The sequence below is a fragment of the Lutra lutra genome, chromosome 2 (assembly GCF_902655055.1).
Source record: "Lutra lutra chromosome 2, mLutLut1.2, whole genome shotgun sequence".
Taxonomy (NCBI): Eukaryota; Metazoa; Chordata; class Mammalia; order Carnivora; family Mustelidae; genus Lutra; species Lutra lutra.
In genome coordinates, this window is record NC_062279.1 from 15,712,068 (window position 1) to 15,733,327 (window position 21,260).

At 48.5% G+C, this 21,260-nt stretch overlaps 1 protein-coding gene across 4 annotated transcripts in view; it reads right to left on the reverse strand.

Moving 5' to 3' along the window:
• Nucleotides 1–21,260, reverse strand: part of ACSL1 (acyl-CoA synthetase long chain family member 1) — a 65,404-nt gene that overhangs the window by 37,325 nt on the left and 6,819 nt on the right. For 3 of the 4 annotated variants that reach the window (XM_047714753.1, XM_047714743.1, XM_047714771.1), the window contains exon 2: nucleotides 5,484–5,710. In XM_047714753.1, the coding sequence (XP_047570709.1) occupies nucleotides 5,484–5,678 (195 nt within the window). In that variant the 5' untranslated portion in view covers nucleotides 5,679–5,710. Of the gene's footprint in view, nucleotides 1–5,483; nucleotides 5,711–15,293; nucleotides 15,317–21,260 lie in introns of those variants that run through there. The other variant, XM_047714761.1, reaches the window with a different exon arrangement.

A 21,260-nucleotide genomic window follows, 5' to 3' on the forward strand; every position in this document is an offset into this window, starting at 1 on the left:
TCTTTGCCTTTTGTTTTTTCCAGCTTTACTGAGGTGTCCTTGATAAACCCGTGAGGCCCCTAGAGTGTACCGAGAGAGAGGCCTGCACTGTGAAGATTCTCGCAATGGAGTCATTAACATCTCGTCACCTCACAGATGTATATTTTGTTTTCTTTTTTGGTGAAAACACTTGAGTCCTACTCTCTTAGCGACTCAGTTGTCCGGTGCAATGTTCTCAGCCACGGTCGCCATGTTCTAGGCGAGCGCCTCAGACCTTGCTCATCGGGCAGCTGGAAGTTTGGGCCCTTTTCTCCCTATACTCCCACCTCCCGCCCCAGGGAAACCACCCTTCCTCCTCACTGCTTCTCTGAGTCAACTTCTTTGGGTCATTTTCACTCTCTGGATTGCCAATGTTATTCCCTCAGAGAAAGGCAGTGTGTCTGTAGAGGTCCCATGTGAGTCTTCGTCAAAACTTAAACCCACGCTATCTGCTGAGCGTGGCCTCCACAGGTCAGATGTGTTCCCTTTGGTGCGCTCCTTTCAGAGTTCTGACGAACCAGAGCTCTGGCTTGAGGGCACAAGAACAAGCTGCTCATATTACTCTTGGCTTAAGGACGCTCCTTGCCCTCTGCCAGGGAGAGAAGAGGTCCTTGGCTGTTCTGCCCTCCACCCCGTAAGCTATGTGAGGCCAACAACCTCTTCTTCCCAGGGATGGTGCGCACATCGCTCGGCCGATGTTCAAGTGCTTCTGAATGGATGCCCGTCAGATAATGTCTCTGTGACTCATGGCAGACTAAATCCAGAGTGTCCCCTCCTCCGTAGGAGACCTTCTGGAACACAGGACTAACACACTAAGGCAAGCTGCTCACCGTATATAGCCCACCATGTGGACGGGCCAATCTCAAGCTTTCCTGCCAAAGTGGGGAGCCAGCCAGCATGCGCCCGAATGTCAGGAGATCATCTGGTGTGAAAGTCATCCAACACAGACAAGAAGACTGACACCCAAAGAACCGGTTCTGTATTGTGAAAGATATGGAGCCACCCTGGAACCAAGGGGCCATGGCTAACAAGTTTAAACAATGAATCTGTTACAGATTAATTGGTTTAGTTGCCAGAGGTGAATCTGAAACGAAGTCCCGATATTTTTAAAATGTCTCAAAAAGCCTGGACCTGTGGGTATAAAAAAGTTTTGGAAGGCTGTCTGGGGTGGCTCAATTGGTTAAGTGTCTGCCTACAGCTCGGGTCATGATTGGATCCTGGGATCCAGACCAGCATCAGCTCCTTGCTCAGCATACAGTCTGCTTCTCCCTCCCCCTATACCCTTCCCCTGCTGTGCACTCGCTCGCATAAATAAATAAAATCTTAAAAAAAAAAAAGTTTTTTGCATCCTACAATTTACTCCCTTCTTTAATATTTAAAAACAAAGCATATCACTTGGGTTTTCATTTTCATTTAAGTACACCCTAATCTAGCTAGTAGTCACTCAAAATCTTTCCATGTGAATTTGATAAGTAAGCTATCTCAAGGCCTATAGGACATCTCTCACCAGTTAAAAGGAATTCTCATCTTCTTTCTTCTACCTCCTTCAGGAATTACAATGATTCCATTTTATGCTTTGGGATGGTTTGTTGCCTCGATCCCTTAAACTCTGGTAGGTGGGCTTACGACCCAATCAGCACCAAGTTTTGCTCTGACCCCATCTATGTCCAACCTGGTGCAGGGGAAGAGGAAGAGGGGAGGCAGAAGCTCACCAGAAATCACTTTTGCTGCTGGCCCATGCTCTGACAGCTGCATGCTCTCGGTCCCAGACTTCCCTCCCACCCCATCCTTGACGGTGTCTGGTCCCACCGGCAGCCTGTGCGGGACGTTCAGACTCCATTCTTCTATTACCCGTTCCTTTTCTTCCTTTCATTCCATCACTACTCGCAGACTCATCTGCCTGCAATACCCATTTTCAGAAGAGGCTGCTCCTGGATCCAAAGGTCTAGCCACTGGCTCTTCAAATTAATCTAGACAGGGATACCTGGATGGCTCAGTTGGTGAAGCATCTGCCTTTGGCTCAGGTCATGATCCTGGGGGTACTGGGATCAAACCCCAAATCAGGCTCCCTGCTCTGTGGGGAGCCTGCTTCTCCCTCTCCCTCTGCCTGCCACTCCCCTGGCCTATGCTCTCTTTCTCTCTGTCAAATAAATAAATAAATAAATAAATAAAATCTTTAAAAAATTAATCTAGACAGACCCCAACTTGCCTTATTATCCTTATTTTCCTCCTCCCCCACCCCTGAAAAACCCTAGCTATAATCCATAACTTTCAAGTACTGTAATGAAAGCAGCATAACAGAGCTCTTGATAGCCCACTAACGGTAGGTACAATTTTGCCTCTTTGGATTCAGCGGTTTTCTTATATATAAAACATGGTTACGAGGAGGTCTTTACAGAAGAAGAAAACTAACACTGACCGAACACTTAGCATGGACAAGTGGACACTCTGCAAATAAGCTAAGCCGCGCTCTTAATGCCCACCAGGGAGGGCAGATACTGTCACTCCTGTTTTCTAGTAGGCTGAAGGTCAGGAAAGTCAGGGGAACTTGCCCAAAGCTGCCCGATCTAAGCCGAGGAGCCAGGCCCAGCCTCTGCCACATCTGCAGCCTCCCTGGTCCTTTCCAGCGCCATCATGCTCTCCTCTGTCCCACCAAGGCCTGGGCCCTAACAGGTCCCAAGGTGTCCCTAGTCACTGTGGTGAAGGTCATCTTCACCAGGGAACGTGGGGATCTCAGCCGACAGGAAGAGGCAAGCTGAAACCTGGAAATGTGCATGTCACCTGTGAACATGATTAAAGGCCGTACAGACACAGAAAACATTGCTTCCCTCCACAGCTCAGAGTCATGGAGCAGCAGCAGAAAAATTCTGTGGCAGATGGAAGTTCCTCCCCAACATGCAGGGAGAGGCAGCCCTTGCGGTCCCGCTGCTGCAGGCAGGGTCAGCTGCCACCATGGATGCTGGGGCACAGCCCTCTAAACACAGCCTAGATCAAACCACGCTTCAAAGTTAAAAAAGGCTTGTTGGATTCTGTTCCAAACTCCAGCTTCTCTGTCCCGTTCTGCAGCCTATGTCCTCACTGCCTTTCATACATGGGGCTAGGGCTCAATGCTAACATCCCCTTTATCACCATGACTTTTTAAAAATTGTATTTATTCACTTGAGAAAGTGAAAGAGAGGAGGAGGGAGAGAGAGAGAGAGCACAAGTTGGGGGAGGGCAGAGGGAGAGGGAGAAGCATGCTCCCCATTAAGCAGGAAGCCTGACGTAGGACTCAATGCCAGGACCCTGGGATCATGATCTGAGCCAAAGGCAGACACTTAACCAACTGAGCCACCCAGGCACCCCTCACCCTGACTTTTAAAAGGAAATGTCAGAAGCAGTAACTTATCAAGAACCTCTGTGCCGCTGCTTTAGGAAGGTGTAGCTTGGAATCACACAGTGTGGGTAGTCATGAGATGCAGCAAAACCAAAAAGTGCAGATTCCTCTCATTTTAATATCCAGGTAAGGTTTATGGGAAGTGGGAGAGGGTAAAAATCTGGATGTGAGATGGAGGCAGGGGGTGGGGGGGGGATTAGGATGTGGACTGGCAAATGGCGCTTACTTGTTTTCAAAGTAGGAACCAAACAACAATATTTTATTCTGGCAATCAGTTCCTCTGACAGTGCTAGATAAGCAGGCTTTTCATGAATATGTAATGAAATGAATTAAGGGCTTCTTTCTGCCATAAGCAGTCCATACGGCCATGCTAGCTATATAAATGCATCTATAACTACCAAGCTCTCTTGAATTCGATATTTTAAGGTCTTTTTTTAGAAATGCAAAGCAATAAGACCTACAAGTTCTGAAAACCAGAACTAAGTTCATTTCTATAGGCCAAGAGAAAAATCAGGAAGCCTCTCTACCAGGGAGTAGAATTATAGATTTTAATTTTCTTTCCGCTTCTCAGTAATTTTTAAACTATTCCACAGAGGACACGCATGCTTATTTTCCCAAGTCTCAGAATGACTTTATGAGAAGCTGGAGCTTAAAGAGCATATTGTAAGTGCTTCCACAATTTCTCATACAATACAAATTAGGCATTTACAGTTACTGCTAAATTATAAATATCTTAAATCTGCGCTTGGCAAATATTCTTTTCACAGCAATGGCAATGCTACTGTGAGACACCAGGTCCTCCTCCAGAAGAAAAGGAATCTCAAAAACCTCACACACTTCTATTAGAAAAACTGAATTCTCCTCCTTCACGGTTAGTGATTAGCTGAGGTAAAATATTAAGCCATGTTTACCTTCTAAATAAGGCATAAAACCAACTTTTCTTGGCAATAATTCAGTCATTCTATTTTTCATTTTGGCATGTACTAGACTGACATATCTACTATATATTTAAAAAGCTTCAAATGAATGAATCCAAGCAATTGTCTAAAGGAAAGCAAAGAACTAAAACTATAAATAACAAAAAGGTACTCATCAGGCCAAGGTTCATTTGAAAGGGCACCTCTCCTGCTCATGGCCATCAGCCTGGGGAGCAGGGCAGGATGGAAAAGAAATATTCTTTATATGTGCTGAAAGTTAGAAATACTGAAAACTGATTCTGCCCTGGGTAGGGGAAAGCAAGAGACTACAACACAGAGAGTAGCCCAGGAGTCCCAGCACCCAAGACACCCCGGCTGCTTCATCTTCTCAATCCCTCACGTTTTATACTAAAGAGATTCAGAACGGAAGGCGGGCAGAGCCGAAGCACTAAGAATCTTTCTAAAAAGGGTCCTTAACTTTCCCCAAGCCATCGCAACCATTCAGCCCTAATGAGGGAAATACGTTGCATTTCACTTTCATGACAAGAACATGGCTGACGGTGTGCCCAAGTTCTACACCACTGTGGTACTCAACCTCTGATACCACCTGAATGCTCTTGGCTTGATCTTGGCCTACCCAAAACTCTGTGGCCGTGTTATTCTGGCAAGCTCCTAGCCTCGCCTTTTCCTAGGTGAAATCTCAGAGTCTCTTTCCAAAGCTAGGGAGGTGTTCTAAGTATCAGGTATACCACAGAGGAAATCCTTCTTTCCGGAATGTCTGTTCGACAACTCTCTTCTCTGCTGGAACATAAGCCCCTTGGGAGCAGGGACTCTATGCCTCTCCTTTCCCGCTCACAGAATCCTCTGGGCTGACTGTAGGGCCTAGCACTGGGTCAAAACTCAGTAGAATTCCTGCAGTGAGCCTCTGGGTGACTAGAGGGAGACACCCCGCCAACACCACCCACTTTGTGCTTCTGCTCTGTATTTTGGCCCTTACCCCCATCTATTACCCCACTGGCCAACTTTGTGTGTTGAGCACATTTTGGCTTACAAAGTGCCCTTGCAAGCAAGTATCGGCCAGTGACGGACGTTGACCAACACAGCACTCGACGGGGAACCTGGAGAAATACAGAGAAAATGCACACGGCAGGCAGGCCAGCCCCTCCACTTACCGGCACCTCCACAGACTGCATGGAGAGGTCGCATGGTGGCTTCAGGGCTTTGGGCCTCGTGGCGTACCAGAAGGTGGTGAGGGCGGCAAAAGCTCCAAAGCCCATGAGCGTGTTGGTCGGCAGCGAGCGAACGTACTGTCGGAAGTCAGCCAGCTCTGGCATTCGAAAATACCGGAACAGCTCGTGGGCTTGCATCGTCCCGAGACGGTCGCTCCCTAAGCTGAATTCTGTCAATAGAGAAGAATGTCACATTCCTTCCAGAAAGGCAAGGCCTGTGTCCCAAACTCCTAAAGGCCAACCATCCAACTTGATTCCTGACTGGTCAAGGCACTGAACCCACAGTCTAACGGTCCAGCTCTTTCCTTGGCTGTCAAGTTTCACGTCTCTAAAAACCCTTTAGAAATTCATTGTACGTTTGTACGTGTAGGGGCGCCTGGGTGGCTCCGTGGGTTAAAGCCTCTGCCTTCGGCTCGGGTCATGGTCTCAGGGTCCCGGGATCGAGCCCCGTGCCGGGCTCTCTGCTCAGCGGTGAGCCTCCTCCCTCCTGCCTACCTCTCTGCCTACTTGTGGTCTCTGTCTGTCAAATAAAAAAATAAAAAATCTTAAAAAAAAAAAAAAAAAAAAAAAGAAGTTCATTGTATGTGTATCAGTTTGTGTCAAGCTTCCATTCCCCATGTTAAAAGGTTTCGTTCAGGAAGAATTCTTGCCACAACATGCTCCAGTGGCGTAAGTCACCACCTCCTTCCCTGATACCGTCTCTGCTTCCTTCCACCCAATCAGATATACTCAGCTCACATTATCACGGCTAATAAGAAAGGGGAAGAAGCACAAATAAGCCCACACCACCTAACGGCCATCCGCTCCCGCTTCTGCCCACGCATCTCAGAACGAGCTCCCAATGGATACAGCACGCCAACCTGAATTTCAACGTGCCTCTTGCCTTCCCCATACTCTGTACCACAAAAGCAGCAACACAAATGCCAGGGAACCAGAGTTCACTATTCGGATCGAATAATTTCTTTCATATTCCTTGATTATATTATAATGCTAAAAGGGTGTACATGAAGTTCAAACCAACCACCAAACATCTAGAGAGAGATTGTAGCGTAGTAGCTGAGAAGAAGTGTAAGAAGGGTACTTAAGATCCCAGATTCAAGAGCCAAATCCTGTCTTCCCAGCTTATTAGCTAGAGGACTGGGGACACATTACTTTACCTCCCTGAGTCTCGTGGCCCTAAGAATAAACGGAGGCTGAAAACAGGAGTGATCTCGTGGGGTTTTTATAAGGACTAAATGCACGGGGCACCAGAAATGACTCAATACGTTCCAGGCACTATCATTATTTCACCTACCAAGACTCTGTGATTGTCCTGTGTGTAGAACAGGAAGGGACAGAGTTAATTAAAAACAAGGCTAGACCACAAAGAGTTCACCAACAAAATTAAGAGGCCAAAAACGCACAGAAGAAAACTAGACAAAAAGCCTCATGCTGGAGGTTACAGACAACTCATACATATACCAATATAAAAAGTGTGCAGTACAGATAATAAGTAAGAGTAATTCTAAGGAGGGGGCGCCTGGGTGGCTCAGTGGGTTAAGCCGCTGCCTTCGGCTCAGGTCATGATCCCAGGCTCCTGGGATCGAGTCCCGCATCGGGCTCGCTGCTCAGCGGGAAGCCTGCTTCCCTTCCTCTCTCTCTGCCTGCCTCTCTGCCTACTTGTGATCTCTCTCTGTCAAATAAATAAATAAAATCTTTAAAAAAAAAAAAAGAGTAATTCTAAGGAGAAAACTATTGATGAAAAGGTGCTCTACAGCACGTGTGGCAGTAAAGGGGAGGACACTGTGGTAAATGCTGACGGCTTTTCTTGAACACCGCCTGCCGATTCGGAGTAGGAACATTTTAGTTATCATTCAGGAGGTATCTATGAGCCACTTACAGTGTGTTCTTTTAAAGAGCTAGGTCACAAAGCTGAAGATAATTTTTTTTTTTCAAATACAGACATGTTTACGATTCCAATCTATACTACTGTAATTATTTTTTTTTTATGGAGTGGCAGGGGGCCCATTGTTTTCACCGGCCACCAGTCCTGTAGTATATCTGGTCAGCTTGGGCAGACATGTGCTACAACAGCTCTGTGTAGGTGTACACACACACACACACACACACACACAGGAAATTTCCAGGTTTTACATAACAATTGAGAAGGAACAGATAAGCAAGATCTCTTTAGGTCACAATGGTGGAGAGAGAGAGCTCTAGGACTTACAAAACCACTCACCATCTGTGCCACCCAGAGCTGACTGCTAGGTGACAAGCCACCACAGAGCAGAAGAGGTGGCGAGGGCTGGGGGTGGGAGGGGGCTGGAGGAGCTCAGCCGCCGCTTACCCAACCTGCCAAGGTCTCTCAGGGCATCAGTCACATGCTGACTTGCGCACTGCTGCCCACTGGGCTAAAGGTAACTAGCAGACAAAATTCATACTTGACTTCCCAGGAGGAGAGAGGGTGGAGGATGGGCCAATGAGCAGCTGGGAGCAGAGTCACCCCACTGCTCCACCCATGGGCAGGGACGGGCATCAGTGTCACTGCCAGTGCCAGATCTGTAAACAGACACTGTTTTCTTTCTGCTCAGTTTCCCCATGAAAAGAGACAATGGACATATTTAAAAAAAAAAACAAAAAACAGCATAATACACGATCAGATGTTGGGTGGTTATGTCGAACCAACATGAGACAGACCAAGAAAGAAACAGATTGTCTGTAGTACACTCCCAGCAGATTTATTCTAGATGAATGCATAGGAACTGAGTTACTCTGGTTGGTGCCCATCACGGAGCATCCGGCGTATGCCAGGCCCGGTGCCCGTAGTGGGGAGGACGGTGCTGGTGACCCGGTACAGGTTCTCCATGGGCTCACCAGCTGGTGGGGAAGGTGCAAAATTAAGCCAGCAATGTCTGCAAAGTGTGAGAAGCGTTCCCGTGGGTGGAGCCGGAGACGAGGCAAGGCCTCTGTGAGGAAGAGACCGTGAGGATAAGCAGACAAATCAAGTCTGGCCCCTGTGGTCAGGTTGCAAAAACAGCAGTGCTACTCTACAGACGCAAAGCAACCAGACGTGTACAATGTGCAGACGTGCCTTTCCCTGCAATCGTTCCACCTTCCAGCCGTCTTCATACCCACGGCGCCCCAGATCTGAACAGGACTTTCCCACCCACCCCCCACACACCCCTCTGCCCTTGTCTCTTCTCTCCCACAGGTCCCTAAGGTGATTTCCATAAAACCTAGACTGCGTGAATTCGCAGGGGCTGTTCAACAGAATCCCATCCCTGTGTGAGAATAAAAAATAATTCCCCCGTGAACAAATGCTGTTATAAGCTGGTGATTTTTTTTTTTTTCTATTTTAAGCATCAGCAGTAGCCAAGCTGTAGACAGCATTAGACTAAGAAAGGAAAAAAAAAGTCTCTTTCTAGAGATAAGAAATAAATTAAGATACTAAAAAAACTAAGAAAACTTGAAAAAAACAAAAACTTCAGAAAATTACTGATTTAGGGGCACCTGGGTGACTCAGTGGGTTGGGCCTCTGCCTTCGGCTCAGGTCATAATCTTAGGGTCCTGGGATTGAGGCCAGCATCGGGCTCTCTGCTCAGCCGGGAGCCTGCTTTCTCCTCTCTCTCTCTGCCTGCCTCTCTGCCTACTTGTGATCTCTGTCAAATAAATAAAATAAAAATCTTTAAAAAAATAAAGAAAATTACTGATTTAGTAGCACCCGGGCTAGACCATTTAATCAGACATGAGTCTGTAACTCTAAGGGTTTAAATTCAGCTGCATTCTTATCTTTAACGGGTAATGAGAAGGTTTAGCAGTTTAATTCATGCCTCTCAGAGGAAAGCCAGGCGACAAGCTACAAACCAGCTTCACTGAACCCACTGGCTAATGCTGTACATAGGAAAACTATAGTCTTTCCAGTAAAGAACCAAAGCAAATCCTTCTTTTAGATCCACATGAAGAACAACTCCTGTAAAGCATTATAAATCTCCCTTCTACGGAACTGCTATGAAGGAAAAAGTACTTGGGGTGTTTAAAAAGGAAGGCAGACCCACATCCAAAGAAAAGCGGCCACAATAAATAGCCTTTTAATGCTGCAGGTGAATATAAACACCACGCTTTAAGACAGTCCCCCAACAGGTCTTGAGGAAGAAGAATCAAGACTCATCCTTGCCAACAAATGATTAAAAACCAGACAGATTTTATTCTTATTCCAATGGTGTTCCAGCTGGAATATTTTTAAAATTCTTTCAAAACCAAATTTCCACATCATCCTCTCCATACGTTTGCAGGCCTGGCAAATAACAATGCTACTGTTTGCTAAGAATAATGATTCAATCAGCTTAAAGGCTTACGCAGTCAGTGTTTCTCGGTCAAGAACGCACAAGCCTACAAGGCAGCGAGCTTCTCCTTCCCCAGCAATGCTCTTGCGGCTCCTTCCTCCCCACGCCTACGAAAGGGGGTTTGCTCACTCGGATCCTGGAGTCTAAAACCACAGGAATGGGGGCACCTGGGTGGCTCAGTCGGTTAAGTGTGTGCCTTCAGCTCAGGTCATGATCTCGGGGTCCTGGGATCCAGCCCTGCATCCGGTACTCTGCTCAGCAGGGAGCCTGCTTCCCTCCCCCCCCCCCCCCCCCGGACCTGCCTGCCTCTCTGCCTACTTGTGATCTCTGTCAAATAAATAAAATCTTAAAAACAAACAAACAAACCACAGAATGGACAGTGAACGTAAGAACAGCGGTCAGGGAAGTGTGGTGCACGTCCAGGGCAAAGTATCAGAGGGAAGGGTGCCTGGGCTTCCAGAAACAGATACACGGGGCCAAGTCACAGAAACTGGATTGCATGACCATCAGAAAACAGAAATCCTGGTACTTATCAACCCAAACTGTGGGGAGCCTAGCTAGTGGCCCAGCAAACACTCATTTCGTGTTTCAGGAAGTGAAGCTTTCACACTCTGTATCGCACTGTCTCGCAATACAAAATGAATATAAGGAAGCGGAGGCTGGAGATTTATGGGGCTTCCCCGAGACACCGACCTAGCTCTCAAGTAGTGCTTTTTCCTGTACGTGAACCATTCCTACTCTCTGCCCCTGGTCCTCAGCAGCGGGAACATGCGCGTACCGCTCTGCGCGGGGCGGGGGTGGGGGTAGTATGCAACTTGCAAGTCTCCTGCCACCCACCCCGGCTCAGGAACCGTGAGGGCAGGTGCTCTCTAAAGGTCCTTCTGGCACTCGCTTTCCACAACAGGAGCAGAGCCTAGCATCTGAACTCCATGTGAACGCTCCACGTCTTACATAACCGCCCGGATTTGCCCCATCATCCTGCACTCTGAACATAAGGGCCCAAGGCCACCTCTTACCATTTTGTTTACACCAGGAAAAAGGGATGTGGGGCAAAGGTGACTCACAAGGGCATCATTCTCTAAGGACACAGGGGCACACACGTGTGCGTACACACATGCACGCACGCGCATACACACACACACACACACACACAGCTCCTATGATTGTGTAGATTTATACTTACATCAGCATTTTATTTTCTTCCTATCATTTGCAAACCAAAAAAAAAAAAAAGGTGATCTGGACGTGTCTCCCCTTCTAAAGTTCCTCAAGCTTTCATTCAGCTGAATAATCACGGTCTGATGGAATACTTCGATAGGAATGCAGCCTTCAAGCAAACCCACAGAAATAAATTGCACCCTTGCCCTGGCAGCGGCCGATGAAGAAATCCTGACATCTCTCCTTAAAAGCAGCAAACCAAGTTGGCAAGATGCTGCCATTCCTTGCCCCACCTCCTCCCCTGGTACAATAGGCTATTTACAGAAGGCTCAAACTCCCCCTTTGTCCTGCGCTGGCTTGGGCAGAGCTCGACCTCAGGGAGGAACAAGAAGGCGGCAGCCAGACCGTGCCCTGTTCTTTCAATGTGCCACTCCAAAACTGTCGGATTCGTGCTCCTTAACCCTGGCTGGCAAATGACCTAAAGCTAGATTTGCTTAAGCCATCCCCTCTTGAACCAAAAGAGCGGCCAGGCTCTCCCTGAAGAGGGTTGTACGGGAGCTCCACAAGGACGCCAGAGTCCACCAGTTTGGGAGGAAAAGCAGAAGTCGCTGTCCAAGCCCCATTCTGCACAGGAGCTCCCGACCACGGACACTGCCCCGGGACCATCGTTCTGTTCTGAGCCTGAGTAGGGCAAAGACCGACCATCCGGGTAACTTCGGGATCCCATACAACAGCGGGCAAGTCGTTCCACAGGGAATTAATTACTCCCTTCTACTGCCTTGGAGCGGTTCTTCCCAACTAAGTATGATAAACCTTAAGCAGCACACTTGATTTCTATGAAAGCGAGGCTCTAGATCACCAATTCAATTTCCAACAAGATTGTAAAAGGAGCAATAAAGCAGAGACACTCTGCTTTTAGAAACCTGACTTAAGGAAATATTCAGTCAAGTTGAAAAGTCTCTACCAACCCTGCCCATATCCCCAAAGTTAGAAAGAGGAGGACATAAAGCGTTTAAAGCATCAAGCTCGACTAATTTGTAACCAGTGAGATCAGGGTGATGCCTCACCTGTTCATACTGGCCACCAAGCCACAACTTCCGGATGTGCCCCCAAAAGCAGTGAGATTCCAAATATCATGTGTCCAACTTGAACAGATCAACTTTTAGGGATAGAGGACATGGTCCAACTTCTACTTATAACAGTTTCTTTTTTTTTTTTTTTAAGATTTTATTTATTTATTTGACAGAGAGAGAGCACAAGTAGAGAGGCAGGCAGAGAGGGGGGGGAAGCAGGATCCCTGCTGAGCAGAGAGAACCTGATGCGGGGCTCGATCCCAGGACCCTGAGACCATGACCTGAGCCGAAGGCAGAGGCTTTAACCCACTGAGCCACCCAGGTGCCCCTACTTATAACAGTTTCTGTAAGCTACGTATATACTTAGGCCACATGACAAAACAAATTACTTGAGAAATGTGTGCTTTTTCCCTATTTACATTTCACTGGTATTTTATTAGAATTCTTTGAGCATGCTTCTTCAAACAGGATCTTTAAATGTGCTTCTTCAAATAGGATTTTGTGCGGTCACACTGGTTGCAACCACTGAACAAATTCTCCCACGTCACAGAAACACACCTGCACAATGTTAGGACAGTTTAAAAAATGTGCCCAATGGGTCCATATTATATAACTCAACCTCATACCTGATTGCTTGTTAAACTGACTTTTAAAAGCTTTTGACAGTAATATCCACTATTTGCCTTTGTAAGGTCAAACCTCCAGAAATAACATAGCGAGTGTTACATTTCTTTGCCTTAGAAAAATGTGAAGTCAGTGAGGTGGGCTCTGTGAGGACCCAAGACTAGGACTGGCAGAGGGGGCTTCAGGAAAGGGGCCTTTTCTACCTGATGGGTGTTCAAACTGAGGTGACTGACAGGACCCCCCCACAAACGAGAGCCTGGGTAAGAGAGAGGCACCTCGCAAAATGAGGGAACCTGGGTGACATGAGGACTAACAGAGTTTGGGGGAAACCCCCACCCTCTCTCAGGGCATCTACGTTATTTACTCTTCACGTGTGGACCCCATTCATGAGGCTTGGAAGTAAGAGACGTAACACAAATATACACACAACATCGTGAGAAACAAGGTGGCAGTCCGGGCCAAAGAAATGAGAGAGGTCGCACACCCTCAAGGAGGAGCCATGTGCAGAAGCCACAAAGAAGGCTGGCCCTCAAGGGATCAGTGTGGCCTCTGACCGTCAGCTCTGCTTCAGGGTATGGGGACCAAACAGGACAGCTAGAACCAACTCCCCAGATCAACGCTAGGACTTGAGCAAATTAATCCGGAATGAGTGAAAGGATGAAACTGGGTTCAGGAGAAGGGAAGGAAGACATTCGGGGAAATCAGTGTGAAATGATTTCTTTAAGAGCCGCTGTGCTAAGCAATTACAAACATGACTAAGCACAATTCTCACAACAGCCCCCGCGCAGGGAGATGTTATTAGCTTCAGCTCAAAGATAGGAGGCTGTGCCCGGGGAAAGTCCAATGTCGTGCCCCAGCTCCACGCGAGAACAGGACTAGACACCAGGTCTGAAGGCAAAGCCTGGGGATGCTGAAAGGCACAGGCTGCCACCAAGGCATGCGGTGATTCAAATCTAGACAAAGGTGGGAGGCAATGCACTGGATGAGATAAGAACCATGACATGGGGCTTTGAAAAGCGGGGATCTGAACCCCAAAGCTCATCGATAGATGGAGGGACACCCAAATGTGGAACCTGCAGACAATGGAGTATCATTCAGCCTTTAGAACAGAAGAAAATTCCGACATGCACCATAACGTGGATGAACCTTGAAACTACGATACGTGTTCCAGGGACTTTGAATGCGGCAAATTCGTAGAGACAGAAATAGAGGCTACAGGAGTGGAAGGTGGGAGGGGCAGGGAGAGTCACTGCCTCACGGGTACAGAGTCCGTGTTTGGGATGATGAAAACTTCTGGAACTCCACGGCACTAACGGTTACACAATATTGAGAAAGTGCTTAATGACAATGAACTGTATGCTCAAAAATGGGTTAAAGGGTAAATTTTACATTATGCCTATTTCACAGTAAGAGGCTTTTAATGAGTTAAAAAAAACAACAACCATATTTTGGTATGTGGATATAAAGGGGGAAAAGGAGGAACTGGAGGGTTGGGTTTTCGAGCCTGGAGAATAAACCATAGAATGCGGAAGAAAAATGGGGAGGGGAGGCTGGAAGGTGATTTGAGCGCTCCCAGCCAGCTTTCCAAGGTCCTGAAAGCTGCCCTCCACGTATGAGGAGAAGGGTCCGTCCTCTCCCCATGCGTCTCTGGGTGAGCTCCCCTCCTGGCGCCTCACCTCAGCAGGGCTAGGAAGGCAAGTGTCCCAGGGCCGGCTGCCTCCACTCCTCCACTGAGCTCCTGACCTTCCCTGGAACCCACCAGAAAGTCTTCCCTATGCCTCCATGCCCACTCTGTATCCCCCTCTTTTTGCTGTCTCCTTCACCTACAGCCCTTTTCCTGGCCCTGTTTTCAGATGTCCAGCCCACCCAACAGGCCACTTTCTCTCGTCAATTCGTAAGTACATGACCTCCTCAGTCAGAAGCAGTCAGCGCCCCCCTGAATCCTTGGAGGATGCTCCCCGCAGCCCACGTGCAACCCTTCGCGCCTACTTCGCACTTGTGGCGAGTGTATGCATCTCTCTCTTTCGGGCCGAGGGCCTCTTTCCATCTGTCTTTTTATGCCCTGATGCCTTATCCAGAACAGGTGCTTTATTGACAGTCACTTAGTTGTGAATGACCCTCTGGGATTCTGACCAGTTCTCTACTACGGGCCCTGGGGAGGGTATATTTATAGAACAATGATTCTCCAAAGGGAAAGGAGGTATTCCAAGTATTTCTAAACTTTAGCATTCTCCCTCTAAACCCCACATTGCGGCGGCAGTGGCAGCTGCTGGGAGCCCGTGTGCAAGAAGGAAGCAAGCACCCCCACCTAGTGATGCTGAGGGGGGAGAAAAGGTGGGAGACCATTGAATTAAAGCTATTTTTAAAAAATACTCTCCTGCCCATCTTCCCATGAGGTTCTCCAATGCCCAGTCTGTTGCACTTCTGTATAATGTCACCTCAAGGTCATCAAAGGACAAGGGTCCTCTCCTCTCCTTAGCAGACATGTAGACATATATTCAGACAGGAGACTGTAGATCGCTTTTTGAAAGATCAGGGTTACCCATAAGGAAGGGAAGAGAGCAGACAAATACCTTTCTTAAGTAGAACTGCAAATGTCAGAAGAAGCGCTTGAGTCCTGACACCAGGCTGGCACCCAGCTTCTGGAAGCGAGTCTCCTAGGGCAGAGAAGAGAAGCCTCGAATCCAGAGAAACCTCCCAGGAGCTGCTGGGAGCAATGGCGAGACTGCAGGGAGGAGAGCCCATGGCAACGCCCATGGCCGCGGGTGGGCGGCCATCTGAGATGTAAGGAATGCCACACGCAGGACCTGCCCAGCATTCTCTGGAAGGCAGAGGAAAGAAAGCCGAAGAGTTCTCCTTCCATCACCCTTCAACATAGATATGAAGATCTGTCACGTACAGCCACTTGGGAGAATGGTGACTGCAGTTTGCACATGCCCAGCGAAGACTTCCAGGTGACGTGAGGTGGCTCAGGTTTAAGAGGAGACATTTCCATTAAAAAAAAAAAAAAATTCCTAAGGGAAGCAAGATTTTTCCACTGGTCTTCAAACATTGATTTAATTTTGTTAAGTGAGTCCTCAGAAGCCAAGACAAGGCAGGGCCATTTCCTGCTGCGAGTTAGAGAAAGGGGCAGGGTGGGCGGAATGGGCCTCGGTTAGTCGCCTCACTTGAGCTGATGGACATAAGACCCGCTGGCTAGGCCAACCCAACCCTCCTGCAGGAACGGAGACAGAAGGGGCTTCAGTAGGTCCGGCTTCCCACTCACCCACTGGATCCAACAAGGCACGTGACCTCAGCTGACATCTGGCACAGGAGCCCTATGTCTGGAGGACCACATGTTAAGAACATGACACCACGGTCTGGGGAACAGGGCAACACAAGGAGAGCCTATTCTGACAAGAGCTAGGGAAGGAAATACAATTCAGAACGGACTCTCCACCTTCCTGGCCTGCGATGAACCACAAAGCAAGCTCTGGGACAGGAGGCTTCACCTCCTGGGAGGGAAAGAACTTACTAGGAAAGAGGACAAACGTCTTTTGATGATAGCCATGGCTGGACCCCGCGAGGCAGGAACTCCTCTCCACTCAGGGCTCCAGGACAGGAAGGGGGGCCCATTTGTTTGAGAAACTGCACACAGAGAAAGTACGTAAGTCCCAGGTTCCCCTCAGATGTTGTGTCCAAGAAAACAGGAGTCTCAGAGGCAAAAACCTCATTGCTCTAGGTACCGCTGAGCTGCTGCCTGTGTGGGCCTCAGAGGGGATCCAAAAAGGGTGGGAACAGAGGAAATGTGTGCCTCCTTCTGTCACCAACACCAGGGAGCAGCTCCAAGGCGATGCTAGAGAGAGCAGAAGATGGCCGCACAGCCTTGTCTTGAGTCAGGGACTTGATAACAGATTCCACCCCCACCCAGAAACTCCAGATGACAGTATGACACGGAAAGACAACAAGCAACATTACATTAAAAACTGTCACTTCTATGCTACACCACCTAGGTATTTGTTTTGTGATTTTATTAGTCTATGTACTTTGCTGTGTTATTACTTTTTTTTTAATTTCTCGAGATGAAAAAGATATCACTAGGCGAAGTCAGTTCATTTCTTCTCATACATACATATTTCCCACCTCTCCAGAAAATGGCCTAGGGCCTTCTAGAAGAGTGACAGATGGGGCAGAAGCCCCCTCACCGTCCACCCCGTGTGGGACGCTGGTGCAGCCACTGACCAGCTATGTGGCAACTTCCACCTAAGGGTCCCTTTGAGAAAGGTCCCACCGCGAATCAACAAAATCGCAGGGAAAAAACCCACTCTCCCTCCTCCCTGGCCGACAGAAGGCCAACAGCACGAGGACACAGTGCTCATGGGCTTCCTCTGCCTCCGAAGAGTTTAGGGTATCGGTGAAAACAAACACTCCTGCAGGAAAGATTTAATCCGACTATCCAGACAGAAACTGAAGAACTGAGTGGTAGAGGACTTCGGGAGGGAGAAAGCACTACAGATGGGCTTGTGTGGAGGCAGGGCCTTCCAGAAGGGGGAGGGGAGCAGGCAGAGACCAGTGGGAGTAGGGCAACAGCTTGAGAGCCAGCCCAGGCTGGCGGGCGGGGGCAGGGGCAGGGGCGGCTGGCTGGTCAGGAACCGTGGTGCCACAAACCAGGGTCACGGCCATGCCACCAGTTCATGCTGAGCCCTGGCTGGCTGCAGAAGCTCGTCCCCCTGCAGTGGGACGTCATCTGCCAAGCATCCCGTGTCCCCAGCAGGGTGAGGCCTGATGCAGATGACAGAGAAAAACGAGGCCCAGTCCTTGCTGCTCACAGAGGTCACGATGATCAAATAGCAATGACCTGGCTAAGAAAGCTGAAGGGACACAAGGTTGGGTCGAGTTACTTACACCTCTGAAAATAGGCCGTGGCTGCAGGGGGGGTGGATAAACGAGACGAGGGGCTTCGCCGTGCGGGTAAGTGGGAGACAGAACACGGGCGGACCTCCACCCACACAGAGGAAGGCCAGCCACCCAGGGACGGGGACGCTTTCGAGTGTCTACGGATTTCAGCACGGAAATTAATTGTTTAATTGTCTGTGTCCCTAAACAGCAGCGATGAAGGGAACCTCCCATTATCCTTACGCGGTGGGCTTCCTCAAGACCAAACAGAGCCTTGGAAGAGCGTGGGGCCCCGATGCGACCTCTCCGTGTGGTCAGCTCTGGGGGAGAACTCGGTGGTGGTGGAGGAAGTGACACATGAGACACAGACAGGGTTGAAGGATTAAGCTCATTGTATGTGGAGGGAAGGGTGGGGCCCTGGTGACAACTAGGGACAAGGGCTAGAATAACAGCCAGAGTTCAGGTAACTACCAGAGAAGGTGGCGGGCCGCAGGGAAGCTGCAAACAAAACACACCCAACAAGCTGCGAGGACTGCTGAAAAAGGACACCATGTTCCAAAGGGAAGGAAGAAGAAGAGATGGTCTCGCCGGCTATTACCTACTTGCAAGTGACACGAATCCGGAGTCTCTATTTTCCCCTTGTGTTTTTTAAAATTTTATTAGGAAAATGTCCACATGGATTCAAAGGTAATTAGAATAGTTTAAGAAGGCACGATGTGCCCCTGATCCCAGCTTGAGCTTTATTCGGGATCAATGTTTTACGACTATTGTCTCATTTTACACCCATTAAAACAAAAAACATGATTTCCAAGAAATCCCACACATCATCTCATTCAGGTGACACTTCGGAGGTCCATCCAGCATGATGCTCGGGCAGCTCTGTGAACGGATCTGCAGGGTGTCACGCTGACTGACCCATCCCTGTGTCCTGCCGTCTGACTACAGGTTTCAACAAAGAAAGCCAACCTAAATATTGACTTAAGTGCCATATGCAGCACGATTTTTAATTGTCACCCAAGGGAAGGTCCATATGTTCAATTGAGAATATTTCCTGTGTATGCACTCTACATCAAACATTGCTCCAGCCTCGGGGGAGGGACACAGCATAAAATAAAAAATAAAACACAAAATAAAACCTTTGTCCTAGGGACGCCTGGGGGGGCTCAGTCAGTTAAGCGTCTGCCTCTGGCTCAGGTCATGGTCTCAGGGACCTGGGATCAAGTCCAACATCAGGCTCCCTGCTCAGTGGGGAGCCTGCTTCTTCCTCTCCCTCTGCCCCTCCCCCTCCTCATGCTCTCTCTCTCTCTCTCTCTCAAAGAAATAAATAAAATCTTTAAGAAATAAAAAAATAAAATAAAATCTTTTTCCTAATGAGGCTTCTACATTGTTAAGCTTTGGTCCAAAGTCAAAATATACTCTGGATTTAACATGACTCTTCCGACATACAAGGCCAAATTAACATGAGTCACAACCTAGTTTTTTTTTTTTCCTAAAGATTTTATTTATTTGACAGAGAGAGATCACAGAGAGAGAGAGAGGAGGAAGCAGGCTCCCTGCCTAGCAGGGAGCCTGATGTGGGACTTGATCCCAGGACCCTGAGATCATTACCTGAGCTGAAGGCAGAGGCTTAACCCACTGAGCCACCCAGGCAGCCCACCACCTAGTTTTGCAAAGCAGTTTTGATCCCCCTTAACTGACAAACTGAGTTCTCTCTCTCTCTATTTTTTAATGGCATTTATAGGTATCCTGCCATGCTGATGTACAAAGAAGGAGTTATTTTCTGGTTCTCTCAACTTTTTAAAATGCATCCAGAATAATAAAGAAATGGGTACTTAATATGGAAATGCAGCCATCTATGAACTCTAGACATCTGCAAATATTTTCTCAACATTGCAAAATATATATATATGAATTTAACCTAAAAAGTAAGTAGCTGCAGAAGTTCTAATGCCTCCACTCTGCACCCTGGGTGGTCTTCCCACTTCGGGGCGCGGGGCACGTGTGCTCCATTCTAGAGACTATCACAGAGCAGTACCCGCAAATCCTGCGCCCACCTGCCTGGCCGGAGTCTCTGTCAGTTCTTGAGTATGGGAGACAAACAAATAAAAGTGCTAACTGGAGCCCCCTGAAAAGTGTGCCACAGCTAGGGGGCAGCGTTACCAGTTGGGGCCAAAGCCTACACACAGACTTCCCACCCAAGAGGGAGACAAAGACACTCAACATTGCCCATGAGGGCAAGAAGTACTCTGGAGAGGACAGGCTTTGCCAGGGATGTCGCTGGGCCAAGCGTGAGAGCCCAAATGGACTGGGCCAGTTAGTCTGGAGGAAGGAGAATCAGTGCATCAGAGCCACTGCCGACTAAGAGGCTGGCCTCCTCTGAGGCCTCTCCCGGGGAGCCCCAGGCTTCAGCCCCTGCCTCAAGGGCCAAGGATCTTCAGCCAGCCTACCCTCTAGAGAGGTGCTGGGACCCATGGCGCTTATCTCTGAACCCTATCAGGAAAACACAAGCTGGCTCTGGCTTCCAGGTCGAGCCTATCTCTGGGCCCGCAGCCACACCTCTCTGGACCACGGTTCTGGCCTCTGGGAGGTGGCTGGTTGGACTGCTTGACAGGCAAGTTCTCTGCCAGCTCCCCATTCTGGGGTACCTCAGAAGCCTGCGGGAGGCACAATGTGGGTAATTGTCCCTGGAGACGGAACAAACAGCTATTTGACCATTTTACTAGTGGCACAGAGACAAGGTATGGTTTTAAGTAGAAATACCAGGTAAATGAAGACTACAGTACAGTTATGTAAGATTATCTAGAACTTGACACTGATCTGCCTTCTTCCCACTACAAAGCCTATAGCCACCTGCTGTTTGAAAATCTCCGGAAGTGCCCTGCAAACGATACCTCAGACATTAAGTTCAACCCAATGAAAGTTCAGGCTTTGGTCTAGTGATTTTTGATGCCTTGATCTTACCTACAAGATCTAAGCTTTGCCCAGAACCATAATACACAAACCTGGGACATCTAAAAGTATATTCTTGTCAGCCAGTGACTCCCTTCTATACCTGACCATCGGAACATCTCCTGGTCTCAACCAACCATCAGACGGTATTAAGTGCTTACTCGCAGTAAGGTCCCATGTTAAATGCTGCTGAAAACTCACAGATGACAATGACTAGGTCTGTTAAATGCCCAGAGCCTAGAACGGAGCTGGGGAGCCTATGTGAAGGAACAAGGTATGTTCACATGAAAGACAAATGAAGGAGGGAGGGAGGGGAGTTATTCCAAACAATGAATAACCAGTACAGCCAGGCATCAACCAACTGGGAACGAAGTAAGCCACTGGCCCACAACAGGCTCAGGAGATCCCCGGATGAACCAGGCTTGAACTCTTCCGAATCAGAATTAGGGGTGGGGGCCCTTAGGAGGCAGCTATTTCTACCCAGTATGGGAGTGTTTCCACATCTGAACCATCATCGTGGCTGCTGGCACACCGCAGCTCGCTGTCAGCCCGGGGTTCCAGTGAATGATCGGGAGTCTCTAAGGAGCAAGGCTCTGAGGAAGGCGGGTGCGATAAGGACTCGCAGACAGGTCATGCTAAATGCACAGGGTCCCTGGGGTCCTTCCAGGACATAGGAAAGCCAGTCAGGCAGAGGAGAGAGCTCATGGAAACGTTCT